This window comes from Chroicocephalus ridibundus, chromosome 1, assembly GCF_963924245.1.
Source record: "Chroicocephalus ridibundus chromosome 1, bChrRid1.1, whole genome shotgun sequence".
Classification (NCBI taxonomy): domain Eukaryota; kingdom Metazoa; phylum Chordata; class Aves; order Charadriiformes; family Laridae; genus Chroicocephalus; species Chroicocephalus ridibundus.
Window position 1 is genome coordinate 142,155,743 of NC_086284.1, and position 17,067 is coordinate 142,172,809.

Consider the following 17,067-nt stretch of genomic DNA (forward strand, 5'->3'; position numbering starts at 1 on the left):
ACACTAGGAAAAAGAAAACTGGAGAATTAAAAGAGAAGATTTTTCGGAAGATTTTTCTATTTTTCATCTCTCTCTAACAGTACGAATTCTTTAAGGCAATTCCACCACCATCCCCCACCCCCCCCAAAAAAAAAAATCATAATTAGTCAGTCCAGATTATTTATAAGGAAATTTCTATCTGCAATCTTTCAGCATTTTTATCTCACTCCTTTTCAAAAAGGTCATTTATTTACATAGTTTTGAATGAACATTTTCTATGAAAATCATTTCCATTTTTTTGCATTCTCTTTCTAGTCATTTCCTGAAGTTTTCTCATTCTTGTACTACACATTCCTCAGTATTGGTTTTTCAGCTTGCATATTTTATCTTTTCTTCTTGGAATAGATGCAGCATTAGGAGACATTAAATGGAAGAGAGCAGAAAGGCCAACAATTCACGCTTGCCATATTTAATTCCCCCAAAACAGACAGAAGACATGAAAGAAGAAAACATCAACAAGAAATAAAAACAATACTGAAATGCTGAAGGACCGACTATGCATCTTAGTGTCTGCAGCTACAGTCCAGGATGGCTGCCTTTGCAGAACACGGTGTGCAAATGACAGCATACTAAGAGCAATAAGATGTTTAGACTTTCTGATGAGAAGTTGCCTTGATTTGAAGACATCCTACAGACTTTCAAGTCTCTGATAAAAATCATAGACACCTCAGAATAAAAGGCAAAATACATAAAAAGGTTCAGTAATATCAAAATCAAAAATCCTTTTTTCCCATGCATTTGTTTCAGGCTTGATTGATTCATGCTACAATCATGTACAAATTCTGACCAAAGTTCTTCCCCAGAGTCAGTTTTAAGATTTCCCTCCTGGACAGATTCCCAAATAAGGAATAAGATAGAAGCTCAAAAGGCAGCCTTTCCTTCAGGGCTGACAGTACTTCTATATTTTCTTCCCACACACAATTATTCTAATACAACTTTCAGAAATGTAATTCTTCCCTGGATCTCCAGTGGTATTTTTTGACTGATATACGAGGAAGATAAATGGAAGAGGTAAAGGTAAAAAACAACACTGCAGCATCCTTCCTTTAGGAAATCCAAATTAAAAAGTTAAAAAAAAAAAGTTATAATAGTAAGTGTTACGAAGCTTGAATTGGTGGTATTAATATTCTTCCTATAACATAAACTTATGATCTATGGAATCATTTTACTTAACATCTCTAAAACACCTTAATGTCTTGCTTTTCCTTTTTTTAATCGCCACAGGAAAAAAAAGCTAATCGGTAAACAGAACAGAAATCTCACACGTTAGTTTAAAACACCAAGTTGTAGTAATAGTTCAAATTATTCTGATGCACATACTTTGTTTTTCAGCCCCGTCCTTTTTTGGCATAGACATAATTACACATCCATACAGCAGCATGCTTTAGTTATGTCACATTATTACCTCTAGGTCCATGACAACTTGTACCATCCATTGAAAATTCCTTTTCGTTTACTTCAAATGTGTTTGCTGTCTTCAAATCAGAACACAAACAGAAGAAAAAAGTGCCCCCGAAACTCTTAAATGTAGCCCATAAATTTCAAGTACCGATGCAAAATGAAACTCCATAATTTCTTCCTCATTCAGAGGTCCTATAGTCCTTATCCTGGAATCAACAAACTAAAGCAACCTTCCTCTCTGTTCTACAGGGGGAAGGCAAAAATAGTTCTAACACAAATTAGCAAAGTTAACAATTATATTTGATTATCACACTAAATGCTAAAGAACATGATACCATGTACATCTACAAGACTTAGATGATGTATGGTAGCCTGGCCACATGGAATTCATTATTAAAGAGTACAGATGCTCCGTTTTACAATCTTTTTCCAAGCACCCTTTCAGCACATTCCCAGCCTTAGCTAATTCTCACCAAGATTTCCATCCTCAATGGTCAGCACCACTTCATCCATCACCAAGGCCCGGAAATCTAGCTCCTCTTCACAGCACTTGGCCTTCAGTGCTCTCAGGATCTCCTGCTGAGGGTAATCTTCTCTGATGCGACGGTCTGTTAAGAACCACAGCCTGGGAGCAACTGAACTGCACATCTTGGACTTGTCTTGCAACCTTCAACGTTTCCTTTCAATGGAACTTCTAGATGGTGGAGAAGACGAGATTCTGTTAGAGTACATAGGCTCCTATCTTCATGTTCCCCACAGTACCAAGTCCTACTCCCCCTGCACAAGTCCTTTTCAGTGGAGTGCAACTTCCAACCTTCAAGTGGGAAAATACACCTAATCTGCAACGGATTAGTGTGAAAGTATGCCTAATCTGCAACAGAACTAACAACAACAGAAACAAATCCATTTACATTGCTAAAAATCAGGTCTCGGTCCTCATCCTATTTTCATCCAAAAGTACACACTTCACATAACTACTGGCACTGGTAGTAGCATTCCCCTTTCTTGACAGTACTAAGGACTGAAACTGTTTTGAATGGCCATCTCTGAAGGTCAGAATTTCAACTGCACAACTGGGTAATTCCTTACAATTGGAAATAACTCAGCCCCTCTCCTAGGTACTGCTAAAACACTGGTGACAGACTTGAGGTATCCCTTTCCACCATATATGGAAGACAACAGTGTGTGCCAAATTCTTTGTGTTAAAAATGCAATCCAGAAGAAAGGAAGAAAGCCATTAAAACAGAATTTTCCACATAGGTATTTCAAGACTGATTTGCTTACAAATATTTCACAACCACTGTGAAACACATTTAGTATTATCCCGAACATGGAAAAACGAACGGAATAAGGAGAATCAACAAAATGTTAAGAATACCGAACATTAACAAATGTAACCTAAAACAAACTCAAGGTTTGAATCTCAGTTCTAGCCCTCTCTTGCTCCAAGAGATTTTTTAAAGAAATCATCTTTAGGCATAAAGAGCACTAATGAATTCAGCACCAAAACCAGAAAAAACAGTTCGAATTGAAGAATTTCAATGGTGTTAGACATGATAGTGTTACCTGAAATAAAAGCTCTTGAAACCAAAAGTATTTTAGAGAGGAGATATTGCTTTATTCAACGTTGGGTGCTAGGGGGAAAACCCACAAATCTAGCACGCCTTACTGGGGACATTCACTCATTATTTATACGCAGAAGATTCTCATAATTCCATCTACCTAATACATAACTCCACCTAGGCTTACATATTCATTAGGATGACCAAAAAGCCTTTTTGCACATGCGTATTAAATTTTGCAGCGTCGGCAAGACACTTCTGCGCAGGCATGAGTTCAGCTTTGCTTTGAATACAGAGGACCTGGACTATTTTTAACTATATACTAAAATACCTTAAAAGCTTCAAAACAATTACAGGTACGTTAATGGACTACTCATCTACACAAGAAAAAACAAGAAGCAGCATGGTGTAGAGAACAAGAATTCTGGAGAAAAAGAGAGGTGTTTCCTGTGACACATTTTAAACTTTCACATTAAAATAAGGAGGGAGAAATCATTGTTTTCACCAATACAGCTTACATGACTCTCAAACAGAATTGAACTCTGGGACAGAAACAGGAGTTTTGCCTGGTAGTCCTGATGACAGGACCTAATGTCAATAGAAAATGTAAAAGCAGAGAGATCATAGGTATACAGCTGCTTTCATTTAATATGACAAAGAATTCTAATTTCTGCAGCAGGCCTTGGGACTAAAGGATTGTTTTGTTACAACCATAAGAGCAAGCCAGTTTATCTTTTTTTAATTAAAGAAGCTTTTTCTACTAGCACAGCTTTTTCTTAACAAGAATATAAAATTTTAAGTGGCCATTTTTATTCCTGGTACTGAGAACCATAATGACAACATGCAAAGACTGTGGCTTTTTTTCCATTGCTTTGGTAAATGAGGAGCAAGAATAAAGCCAAGGACTAAAGTTCTTCATACTGACAGACTGAAAGTAAGCAGAAGCTAGGAAAAGGCAATCACAGATGCAGACCTGCCCTTGACAGCAGTAAAGACGCCCAAGGTAAAGCAGGATAAGGAATGTTTGTTCCCTGCAGGAACAGGGGTATGGGAGGTTGTAAAGAATATCTTTTGATATTTCAAATAATCCCTTTTTTCTTCAAAGCAGCTGAAAGTGAAAAGGGCAAGGTGAGGCCTGGGCTTGCAATGGCTGACCACTGTCAGATCCTGCCCCACTTTTGGCTCTTTCAACAATGGATTTCTCTACATGGTAGTTTACCGAAAACTTCCTGGAACAACATCCTCAGCTAAGAATTGGGACAAGCTCTATTTTTCAGAAATGTCACTGCTACGGCACAGTTCAGAAGGCTTCTTGTCAATTTACCTTTATTCCTGCTACTTGCTTGCACGACTGGGGAGACCAAACAGCCCCACCTACCGCCTCTCTTTTGAAAAGCAGCTCTACCTAACAGGCTAGCCTATCTCATTTTAAAAATTGAGCTATAGAACAATGAGTATATAAAAAAAGATACTAGACAGACTTCATCATAATTTTTAAAAAAAATAAAATCAGAAGCTATTACAGATTTTCAGTCTGCTTGGGTTTTTGGGGGTTGTCTGGTTTTTTTCCTTGTACTGGTTCTAACACCGGTGCAAAGATACAAGTATTTTCTTTTTGGCAGCCTTCCCCCCATTTTGCTTGCTACTAACCCTTGTTTTCATTCCCAACAGGGATTTGCTCCCATTTTTCTCAAATCTCTTTTCTACATGGCTCCACCTCCACCCCCTTAAACCTGCAGAGACTGTGCCGTCATGTCTCCCCAGTTGCCTTTTCAGCACTTTCTTTCTTAAAAATCAGCAAAGGATTGAAGAAGAAAGAAAAAAAGGGATATCCTTTTCTTTCCTCCATCTTTCTTCTATTTTTGAAAGGAGCTACAACATCATCAAAAAGAGCCATCCAGATATCTCAATTAGCACATTAAACCAGACGGCATATAAAAAACACCTTGGGTATGGGTATTCACCTCCCTCCTACTATTATGTCTCATTTCCTCTAAATCTTAAAAAGTTTTAGAACTTTATATATAAAGGCTCGCATTCATCGTGAAGCAGGCAGGTAACAACTTCAGTTCTGGAGGTCAAGATTAAGAAGCTTACTTTAGTACAAAACCAGGGGCAGAGGCAGAGGTTGCTTGCCCTCCAACGCAGCACCACTTTTTTTGCACCTAGAGAAATATCCTTTTCACGCTAACATTCTGCTCCTAAAAATGGAATCTACTTGCCAGTTCAGCCTCTCTTTATAATCCCTATTTTGATTGTGTAAGAAGTCTCACAGAACACAAAACATGCAATTTACCCTATTAACCCAAACATCTTAACAATCCCTCCCACATTCTCAAGAAAATGGTCTGTAGGAGGAAAGCTTGCCTTGCAGTCAGATGCACAACAGCATTAAGCTCTCGAGTTGGATATGATTTCCAGAATTTTTCCCTGAAAGCCAACTCCACCCATTTCAATCTAAAAGACACTGCCTCAGACAACGCGGGGTGTGCATAGAATACTTTCTAATCCATGAGAGCATCTATTGCAAAATAAGTATAGTATATATAAAGGGAAGAGCAGATGTTAAAATGTCTTCAAGATGACCCACTGACATGCAGTTTGCACTCAAACCTACTATGGTCAATGTAACTACAATCTTTCAATAACTAAAAGATTTACGAAGTGATAAAAACATCATAAACTGAACTGCATAAAACAGGCTCGGAGAGGTAAAAGGGCAGCAAAGTAAAAGCTCTGTGATAAAAATCAAACTAATTATGTGTCACGCCAGCCAAGCAGTCACTGCTGCATCTGAATCAGAAAGACACTGTGTGGAACAGATTCTTAGCAATTTACAGAGGGAATGGAAGGCTCACCTCAACTTTGAGCTGTGACATCCCTGTATTGCTTAAGCTAGGCTTTATTCTGGCATTCACACAGCAGCTTCCTCCCCATCACATGCAAACGTATTTCCTCTTGCATTCCTTGAATCTGTAATACACCCTTAGGAGCTGTTCTAACAAAAGCATTCACTGTGTTACTTCTCTACTTTACATCAAATGCGAATATGTTTTATTGACATAATAGGGAATTCAGCTGTCTAGAGAGATGTGGAAATCTTCTCTGAAGACCACCCATTTTTCCCTTGAAAGGGTCTTCTCTTCACAGAGAGAGCCTTAGAGACCTGCCTCCAGGAATGGGAAATTGCCCGCCATCATCCGTTTGCTCCTTGTCTGTCTTCAACACCCAAAAGCCGGATAAACTAGACTAGCCTCTTTTTCTTTTTCATCATGATGTATTTTCCCCTAAATTGAAACAAGAAACCAATTATTAGGAGATACTAATTAACTTATGTATTATTGAGAAATTAGTGACATAAAAAAGAATCTAGTACGCAAAAAGATCATTCTGTATCCTTTCTATTCAGAATGTAACTACTCAATACCCTTGTAAATTAAAAGTACTGGGATGTCTCTTCCCTATAGGAATGGCAAATGGAATCCCAGATGTTTTGTAGCATTAGGCATCAATGACATCTAGCTGTCTCAACTGCTCAACTTGCAATCTGATGTTGTAGCACACTCCCATTGCCTATAGTGAGATCTGGGAAACAAGTTCATGTAACAATTAATACCGTTAGCCCCTCCCAGAATCACCTCTTTTTTTAAACCTTGGCTCAGACTTTTGCCCTCAGTTACAGCACTATGCAGTATCCACACAAATCCACACAACTCTGTGGAGTTCAGCAGTTAATAGAGAAGTGAAACCTAATCTCAGTTTCAGCTTACCTCTAGCTCTACCCACAGCTCAGATAATGATAATAAAAATCTCATGGAAGTGAGAAGGAAAGAGCAAAGAGACTGACAGCCACAACTGCCATGGGAAATGGAGAACTAGGAAAAATATAGCTCCTAGCACTCACCTCACTACGAATAACACTGCACCTTCACATTTATCATTAATGCATAACCCTCAATACTTGTTCTCAGAACAGTGTTATTCAAGTTGGAAAAGGTTTTTTTCCTTTTTATCACAGATTTTGCTTTCCTTTTTATCACAGATTAGCTAAGGCTTGAAACTGAGGACACACCTCCAATAAACCAATTGTCTCTATCACTACAGCAGTTTCTAGAATGTCGTGTTGGAGGCCACACCTCAAGACACTGAAGACCTAAGAACAGTTGGCAGATGCTCATAAGTTATCTCCTTTAGGAGACATCTCAAGGCAGATCTGAATTACAAAGTCAATCTTAGGTAGCAGACTGGTTAAACAGTTAACGAAGGGTCATCTGGTATATGACCCAGCATATGATCCATCATACGCTGTCATGGAAGTCTCTGCCTCATGTTAGTGAGAAGGGAGCGGTATTTGAAACACCCCGGAAATATGACTTTCTCTGTCATAGGGAGAGCAGGTCTGAAAACAATTCACAGATATTTCAAGTACAAAACACAATTAATTTTTTTCCACACAAAGATACCAGAATGATAATCATCTGAAGAAAACCTGAAGGAAATATATATGGATGATGAATATAATTCATGGTGATATATACAGAGATAAAAACTGACATATTGAACCACTTGTTAAAATTGCTTTGGAAAAATAAATCCAAGATAAATCAACTCATTCCTGACACTGCTGCTTCATAGTGATGCTTAAGGACAACCTCAAGAAAAATTCCTCTCTTTCCTACCAGAGGCTAGTTTTCCTATGACTGTCACATAACTGTTTGAGAATCTTTGAACACATTTTTAAAATTTGAAGAATCTGAAAAATTATAATATTTATTTAAACGCATTTTATGTAATATATTGAGCAGCTGCAGCGCAGTCTGTCCAGTGCTGCTGCATTATCATCTGCCCTCTACACATGCATCATAGACTGTAAAGTCACTGCAGGCAGGTGAACCCCAAGAACACCTCTTTGAAAGTATAGCACGGTATTCACCTCCTTTTCCCTGCGAGATTTGTAGACTGCAACAGTCAAAGGATATGGGAATATATTAATCGTTCCCATTCACTCCCACTACAACCCCCCACCCCCGCAGACAGGCAACAGCACTCCTTGCGATGGCTTTCATCTGCTTGTCCCCACCTTTGCACTGAGTAACGTTAAAGACTCTATCAGCAATCCTTCCAGGCACAATCGCCTCTAAAAGGCAGATATCCACACCCCCCATCTTTCCTCCTCTATGTTCCTGCTTGCAAGTAGGTGATCACATTCCTCATTCACACACCCCAGTTCCTGATCTTCAGTGAATTATCTATTCTCTTCCCTCTCTGCAACACCAGCCTGATGCTGGTCAGCATCAGCTATCCTTCTACTCCGGTCTTAGTATTTTTTTCCCACAACAGGCTCTCAGCTTTTTTACCCCCCTCTACTCTGCCTGCATGTGCACGCACACCCGTGCAAATAAAATATACATTTCCTCCCACATCAGCCGCTTTTCTGAAGAGAGGTTCTTCCTCCTCTGCCCAGGTTTCCCTGCAATGTGGTACAATACGCCCCTCTCCCCCCCGATCCGTGTGTACACAGCCAGTTTTCCTTCCTCCCTTCCCCCACCCCACTCTCTGTCTCTGTGCACGCTTCTCCCAGCGCCCGGAGTGGGGGAAGGGAAACATCACTGTATGAATGAATGGGCTGAAGAGACTTACCAGAAATTTGGTGAGGAAGGAGTGGAAGATGAAAAAAAAATGCCAAAGATGGGTGCTTCCTTCAGCGTGCCAAGTGCTGCTTCAGTTCTGGCTCCCTTAATGAGGTCACGTGTCTTGCTAGGTACCCCTTTTCCTGAATCCTCCACTAACCAAAACGGGTGGCAAGGAAGTCTCCTGGGTGCCTCTCTGCACTGCACTCCAAAGGAGGGGAAGGTTCTACTGAAGCGCCCAAAGCAAGGAAGGGATGATGATGATGATGATGACAACAACGTTCTCCTGGTACTAATACGGGCAATGTCTAGCAGATGCCTCAGGGACCAAGACGGATTTCTGAGGGGGAAAGGGGGAGTAAATGACTGTCAAGATAATTCCCAAATTTTTCCTTCCCTATGGGGGAGGAAGGATGGGAAGGAGGAAAGAGTACTGGTGAAGAGCTGTAGCTTTCTATGTAAATGGACTCAATCCTTGTGTCTCTACTTCCTCAGAGCTAAACCCCTAAATGACTCTGAAGTCACCAAAACCTAAGGAGACAAAAGGAGAAACATCCCTATTAGACATAAACAAACAAATAAAGATATCTAATAAAGATAAACTAAATCTCAACTTAAGGTACTGACCAAGATGGTAAGCAGAGCCAAAAGAAAAAGACAGGACAAACACAATTAGGGGAAATGTGCAACTTCAAATAATTTACTGAAATACACTACCACAGAAACCCATTTTAAGGGGAAAAAAAAAAAACAACAGAAGGTTAAGCAGTTTGTTCCTTTACTATAGAACGTGCATTCAAAGATAAATCTGTATCTACAGGTGAACATGTGAAGAAATTAAGTTCTGAAACCTACAAAAACTACTCCTATTTATTTGTGTGAGTCTTTAAATCCCTCCCCCAGAATAACATTCAGATGAGGAGACTGGAGAAAAGTATGTTTCAGGTCAAATGCATATATATTCCTATGCATTAGACCCCACTCTGCCACAGAAAATAAAACAGTCGTTTATAAACAGTGACCAAAAAACCTAAAATAACACGTATAGAGGATGCTTGCTTAAATGATGGAGTTAAAGATTAACGGTCGCATGCTTTGAAAATGGAACCTAGGTAGATCCTAGGCAGTTAAATCACCCATGTGCAATTAGCTCTTTAAACACCAGAAAACAAAAGAGGACAAGAAACCTAGTTCTAAAGATTTCGCTGCAAGACTCAACGACAGGCACACACACCCCTGCACCACGTGAAAAACTGCCCCCCCCCCTCCCCCGCGCACGGCAGCGGTTTTTCACCCCGTTTGCAGCGGCTGCGGACACCCACCAACGCGCGTGGGCAGGCGGGCAAGCCCGGCCCTGCAAGGCCGGGGGGCGGGGGCAAAGAGCCGACCTCCACGCACACGCAGGACTGCACCCCGCCGGCGGAAGGCGCCGGGCGAGGCGGAGGCGCGCCGACCCGCCGCCCGGCAGCCGCGGCGCGGAAACCGCCACTGCCCCACACACACACACACACACACACACACACACACTCCCTCGTACACCGCGCAGCCGCCTCTCCCCCTTCCCCGCAGCGGCCGCGGCCGCCGCCACCCACCTGGGCGCCGCGGCTGGCCGGCCGGCGCGGCGGGAAGGCGCCGGCAGCTCGGACCGCTGCTGCCCCGCTCCGCGCCCGGGGATGCACAATCACCATGGGCGCAGCGCGGCGGCGGGGCGGGACGGCTGAGGGGACGGTCCCAACCTCCCGCCCCCCACCCACCCACCCCCCGGCTCCCCCTCCCCGGGCACGACGGACCCCACCCCTGGGCTCGTACCCGCTCAGCCCGACATCTCACCCGCCCCGGGCACCACCGAGCCCCAGCCTGAGGGGATCCGCGGGGGTCCTCGCGCCCCGCCGGAGCCCCCGTCCCCTCCGGCGCCGGGCCCAGGAAGGGAAGCCGCGGGGCAAGAGGGCTCCGGGGAGACTCGCCCCTTCCTCCCCGGCGGCGGCGGCGGCGGTCGCTCGGCGGCGCGGTCCTAAAGGGGAGCGGGCGACGCGGCGCGACACGACGCTCCGCTCGCCCCCCCCCCCCCCCCCCCCGTGTCCCTCCTCCTCGCGGCTGGGGCGAGGAGGCCGGCTGTTCCCTGCACCGAGACCCCCGCCCCCCGCCGCCGCCGCCCGCGCTCGCTCCCGCTGCCCGACTGAGGCGGCGACGGCGCGAACGGCCGCGCGGGGCCGGCGCCCGCTGGGGGGGGGGGGGGGGGGGGGGGGGGCGGCCGCGCGAGGGCAGCGGCGACCGCGCGCTCCCGCTGAACGCCCCGCGCGCCGCCCGGGGGCGCGAGGGCGGAGGGCCGGGCCGGACCGAGCCGGTGCCGCGGCGGGCGCAGGCCGAGGCTGCCCCCCTCTAACGGCCGGGGCCTCCTGCCCGCTCCTGCCCTCCTCCACCTGCCCCCTCCGCAGGTCTGGTCACGCCCGGCCCGGGCCCGGGGCGAGAGGCAATTCCAGCCGCAGCAGCGTGGCCCGCGCCGCCCAGCCAGGCACCGCGCCGGGCCGTGCGCCCCACCCTTTGGCCGCCCTGGCTGCCCGCTTGTGGGTGCGGACACGGTCCCGCTGCCACGGGTGACCGGCCACCGCACAGCAGGCGTGCCGCCAGGGATTACGGCAAAACCCATGACGCCTCTGCTGCTGTTGGGACACGGCATGCGACGCCAGAACTGTTGTCCTTCGTGTGACAGGTAAACGTGCGACGTGTCCCACGCGCCACCTGCCATATGCTGGCACGTGGCCGACACAGGCAGCCGGGGCTGCATCGTCTCTCACCACTGTCGTTTCTCTGAAATAATAGCTGTTGGCAACAAACGACCATGACATACGCAGTGTATTAACCAACACAGCGTTACTCCGTTTCTGTGGCACACCTACACAGTTTTCTCCACGCCGACCCCCTTTTATTGGCTATAACGAGTAACTATATGCCACATTGACTGCACGTTGCCCCCAGAACACATGCTGGGCATGTTTTGGACAAAAAACACCTAGTGCATCAGTGCTCCTTCCTCTTTCCTGCCTCCTGTACGACCATGAATGGTTGAACCAGCACTTACAACACACGACTACTTGCTAACTGGCACACCTTGAAAGTCCCCCGCCTGCCACCTTATATGCACTAACTGCCTCATCTCCTTCACCTCGGCGGTATAAACAAAATGCCGCCTGCATGAAACTGTCACGTATCTGACAGTCCTGGTGCAACCAACTGCCTAGTCCAACGTGACAGTTAGCAGGTTATTCCCAAGAATTCCCAGATACGCACTGGTATGGATCGGTCTGACACCCGATGTGTGTACAGCCAACCCACACTATGGCCCTACAGGCACCGAGGGGCACATATACGAACCACACACAAATGGATCGTCGCTCATGTATGTGGCATGCTGAGCGCCATTCCACCCACCGCGACTCCATCTCTGGAGACTGTCTCGTCCAGCCCCACTGCTCAAAGCAGGGCCAGATGGAGCAGGTTGCCCAGACCTGTGTCCAGTCAGGTTTTTAGTATCTCCACAATCTCTCTTGGCAACCTGTCATGCTGCTTGACCAAGTTCGCAGGGGGAAAAAAAAAAAAATTCTCATGTTTTAATGGAATTTCCTTGTATTTCAGTTTGTGTCCATTGAATAGACAGGACCATTCACCCAGCATGACGGAGCAAAGCCTGCCCCCACCTCCTTCACTCCCCCTGACAGGTATTTATACAGGTTGACAAGACGTCCCTGAGTCTTCTCAACACTGAACAAACCCAGCTCTCTCAGCCTTTCCTCATACCAGAAGATGCCCCAAGGCCCTAATCATCTTCATGCCCCTTTGCTGGACTCATCCATGAGTCCATGAACTGGAAGCCAGAACTGGACACAGTACTCCAGGTGTGATCTCACAAGGCTTCACCACACACCCCAAATATATTCAACTTACGGCCTTGATTCTGTCTGGGGTGAATTTCCCCTTCACCAACCTCCGTAACCTCCATAGATACAGCACACACAGTCTGTGCCCCGGGGGAACAATGTGTGTGTTGCTCAACAACCCGTGTTTCACTCCCGACTTTGCAAAGACAGGACATACCCACTTGGTTATGTCTGACGCTCCCGAACACCCATCCTGCCACAAATGTAATCAGTTTGACCTGCTTTCTTTCGCCTCTTAAGCATGTGGTGGTTCCGTCGGAACCACCTTAATTCTCCCATCTGAACGACAGACCCTTTACACACCCTTTGCCTTCCCAGTGTAGTTCATCTACACACGACACATCCAAAACCATTTCAGACAGGCTGTAAAACCTGCGGTTGCAGGATAAAGATGCGCCATCCAAACCTTTCATGCCATACCCCCAATATTTAACTGACACAATGGGACTGATTGCTACAGTAGTAACCTATATATTACTCAACGGAATGCCCTAAAATCCCCTGCAATGTTTATTCATTCATACTGCAGAACGAGGTACCGTAGTATCCCACACTCCCACTTCGGTATACCTTCTGCAAAATTATAGCTGATAGTTAAAACACTCACAATGCAAACACCATTGGGCATCTCCAAGACTGACTTTACTGAAGGGTATGGATGTTTCTTCATCTTGTTCTGCAAGCATCCAGGTCCTGCTCCCCAAACCCCAGGTGTGATTCAGCCAGCTCTTCTGAAAACTATTTGCCTCATGAGTATGCTATGGAAAAGGCTACCTCACAGGTGATGTCAGCAGCCAAAATCCCCGTTTACCCACCCAGACATCATCTGATGCTCTCCTGTCTGCTTAGGTTGCTCACCAAGACTTATCGCTTCTCATTAGTCCATGGCCACAAGCCAGAGACCACTTCTGGATTCCAGGCTCCCATCCACCTGACTCTGTACAACAGCATAGGGAAAAATACACTATGGTGCGCTTACATGCCAGCTGAAAGTACAACTTGAGAGCAGGAGGCAAATCCCGGCAGGGTAAATAAATAAGTAACACCAAAATGCTGGACAGTATTGTTGTTACTTTGACAGTAACAAAAGAATACCTTATTTCACAGAATTACTACATTCTACACCTTCTGGAACACATTTCCCACATGCTTCAAGTTCACACTTCTGAAAGCCGGAATTTCAGGTTGTGAGGCACACGGGTTTGTTTACACAGGGAATTTACTAACAGAAAACTACTGTGGTAACGCTACTATGCTGAAGATGTGCGCAACCACTGCACATCGTCTAGCATGCACACGCATTTCAGAGGAAGAATTCTTCTGGCTACAGGTAGGCTGTTTTTAAGATATATAAAGCAAAGAGGAAAGAAAATGTCTACATTAGGATCTATATAGCTAAAACTACAGTAATACAATAATAATAGATTTTATTTTTTTTTTATTTCCATAAGCAGCCAAGCTGTAAGGCAGGTGCCTCTACATCCCAAACATAGTTAGCAGTTTGTGGAAAGAAGAGAACTGCACAGCTGGGAAATTCCATAATGTAGCATTTTGGCCACACAAATATGCATTTGGTTTTAAGACATTTGAGAGAAAGTAATTCTGCAAGTACAGGAAAGACACTCAGCGTGGTGACAGTAAGACCTTTGATCTGTATCTCAAACCACTTGGGATAATTCAGCTGGGTTTTATGATTATCAGTAGCAATTTATCCCACTAACTACCATTTGCCTTCCTGGCTCTCTCGCGTGCAAATCGTAGCTTTGTATCCCTTCTGTTACTGTTCGTTGAGGTGCTGCAGTTGCAGTGGGTTGAACCTGGGCACAAACAGTAACTTTGAGTACTGAAGTGTGAGCAACGACAGGAGTCAGCTGAAAGAGCAGGTTAGATAACCTGTATCTCTAGAACAATTTGCCACCATCTAGAAGCTTGAATCAGTCTGGAGAAAGTCCTGAAAGTCTTGTGCTATTTCTTAGAAAGGTGGAGCAGGAGAAAGCGTCAATTTATTGCTCAGGAGGCAACCACTGCTGCAGAACCTTTTGACTTCTTTTTAAAGAGTTGCCACCGCAGCTGAGTTGGATGTAGATGTTATACTTCCCCAGAATTAGGCAAGGCCTTTTTTTCTTTTTTTTTCTTTTTTTCTTTTTTTTCTTTTTTTTCTTTTTTTTTTTCCTATTCTCTTTTGCCAGCAAAGGTGAGGTCTCTCCTGTCACCTCTAGATCTATTCTCAAGACAAAATTCTCACTATTTGATAGTGCAAGGGGAATATTGGCTAGTGACCTCAGTGTCAACAGCCCAGAGTACCAAGTTTCACCCTTAAGGAAAGAAGTGTAACTGTAGTATCAGCGAAGAATGGTCTCCTCTGAGCACTAAACATTCCTGGCACCTTTCTTTTGAGATTTTTCCCATGCACTCTGAAATGTAAGGACTGGTCCAAAGCCCTAATGCATGCAAAATCTGATTTCACGGTTGATTCCATTAAATATCTTTTGTCACCGAGTTCACGAAAAATGCAAACCAGCCGTTTAGTCCTGAAGCCGAAATCTGTAGGATGTTACGCCCTCATTCACATCAGGAAGTTTAATGTGCTGTCTCTGGTTGGGTGTATGAGCTTATGATGGAAAAATGGTGGAAAACCCAGCCTGCAAATGTTGCTAAGCTTAATTATTTATACCAATTTGCTTAAGCCTGCACGCCGCCTCTGTCTGCGGTAGCTACTCATTTGGTCAGCTAAGTCTCATAGTGATGTTTCTGCTTCCTACTTGGATGACTGAATAAAAAATAAAAAATATAAGGCAAGGTAAATGCCCTTGTTCACACATGAACGCTTGGGTTCACATATGAACACAGATGGTCCCATGGAGGGAAACCATTTCTGGATTGCGTTTCCATGAAAAAAATGGCCGTATCATTCTTGTTTCACACTACGTAAAACGAGGACTATGCAAAATGGTGCAAAATCATCTTTAATTTCACGCAACCCCAGCTTCTCGTTGGTTCTGACTGCTGTCCGAATTCCTGTTCCGAATAAACTACCGTAAGACAGCAGAAAATGGGGAAATTACTGCCAACACAAAGGGCTCCCGGCTGAGGGGGTCCGCGGGAGGTCCCAGGTTCCACCGACTCAGCCCCCGCGGCATCCCGCCCCGGCACCGCGCGCGCCTCCGCTCCCGTCAGCCGGCTGCTCCCGGGCGGCGGCGGAGCCCTGGCCACCACGCGTGCCCTCGCCACAGCGCGGCCCCCGGGCTGGCACGCGAGGCGGTCACACGCCTCGCCCGCCGCTGCCTTACAGCAAGACCCCGTGAACGGGCCCCCACGCGCGGCTCCTCTGCCCCCGGCGCTCCCACGCGCGTTTCGGCGGACGCCCCGCCGCGCCGGCTGCCGGGGCCGGGATGGGGGAGGGATGGGCAGGGCGCGCACCGGGCCTCCCCCCGGCAGTGCACCCCGCCGCCAGGCGCGGGTACGGGCGGGGGCAGTCCCGCACGCACGCGGGTGGGTAGGGGGGGACGCGCATGCGCATCCTCGCCTGTGTGTGTGCGCGCGCGCGCGCCGTGGCAGGCGAGCGGGCGGGGCGCTGCGGGCAGCGCGCGCGGCCGCGCGGGGCGGTGGCGGTCGGCCCTGCCGCCCGGCCATGGCGGCTGAAGCCCGCAGCGGCGGCAGGGCGAGGGAGGGTGTCCGCAGTCAGCCCGCCCGCCATCCCGCCCATGGGGGTCGGGGGATGGGGGGGGGGCGGGTAGGGCGCTGCTCGGTTTGCAGCCCGGGGAGCCCCCCCTGCTTGCGGGGGCGCGGTCGGTGCCTAACGCGGTGGCAGGGGGAGGGCACGGCCGTCCATGGGCTGTGCCAGGTGGTGGGAAGGGAGCGAGCAGGCTGCCGAGGCGGAAAATAATTGTTTTTGGTGTAAAAGCAGGGGCAAAATAAAAGAGGAGAGTCTGTGCAGGTGGTGGAGTAGAAGGAGCGGGAAGCCCCTTGTTCCCAACATTGGAAACGAGGGCTGCAAAGGCTGAGGGCACAATCCTGCCAGAAGGAAGGGTCATTGCGGGGGTTTTCCTGCCAGACAGCAGCCCTTTGGGGACATAAGGGAGGAGAGCACGCATCTCATTGAATAGGTAACTTTGGAGAAGGTCAGAGGCTTCTGCTATCCTTATTCTGGGCACAGTTTGAGAACTGGGAGACACAAAGAAGCTCAGGCAGGCAGAGTTACAAACAGAAACAAAGGGATGGATGAATAGCAGCTGGTAGGCTTCAAAGGCTGGTATATAACCAGCAGCTCCCAGTTCCCAAAGATGGGAGTGCATTTCTTCTGGCTAAGTTGCAGTTATGCTGCAGGGAAACAGAACAGTACTGAGGAGCTGGACAAAACGAAAAATGTGCTTTTGAGGGAAACAATAATTTGGAAGGAAAACGCTGCCTTTGCTCTGTGTCTCTCTTCTGCCCCTCCTTTTCATCCGCCTGGCCTTTTCCCCAGCTGTTTTTCTCACTCTACACGTTTTTCCTTTACCA

The 17,067-nt window shown here is 46.5% G+C and overlaps 1 protein-coding gene across 8 annotated transcripts in view; it reads right to left on the reverse strand.

The window, feature by feature from the left end:
* Positions 1 to 10,688, reverse strand: part of RIMKLB (ribosomal modification protein rimK like family member B) — a 47,587-nt gene extending 36,899 nt beyond the window's left edge. Inside the window, exons 1-3 of one of the 8 annotated variants that reach the window (XM_063356666.1) lie at positions 10,463 to 10,688; positions 8,643 to 8,972; positions 1,914 to 2,134 (exon numbers count right to left, since the gene is read on the reverse strand). In XM_063356666.1, the coding sequence (XP_063212736.1) occupies positions 1,914 to 2,088 (175 nt within the window). In that variant the 5' untranslated portion in view covers positions 2,089 to 2,134; positions 8,643 to 8,972; positions 10,463 to 10,688. Of the gene's footprint in view, positions 1 to 1,913; positions 2,135 to 8,642; positions 9,164 to 10,224; positions 10,363 to 10,441 lie in introns of those variants that run through there. The other 7 variants (XM_063356647.1, XM_063356657.1, XM_063356628.1 and 4 more) reach the window with 7 other exon arrangements.
* Positions 10,689 to 17,067: the final 6,379 nt, after the last annotated feature.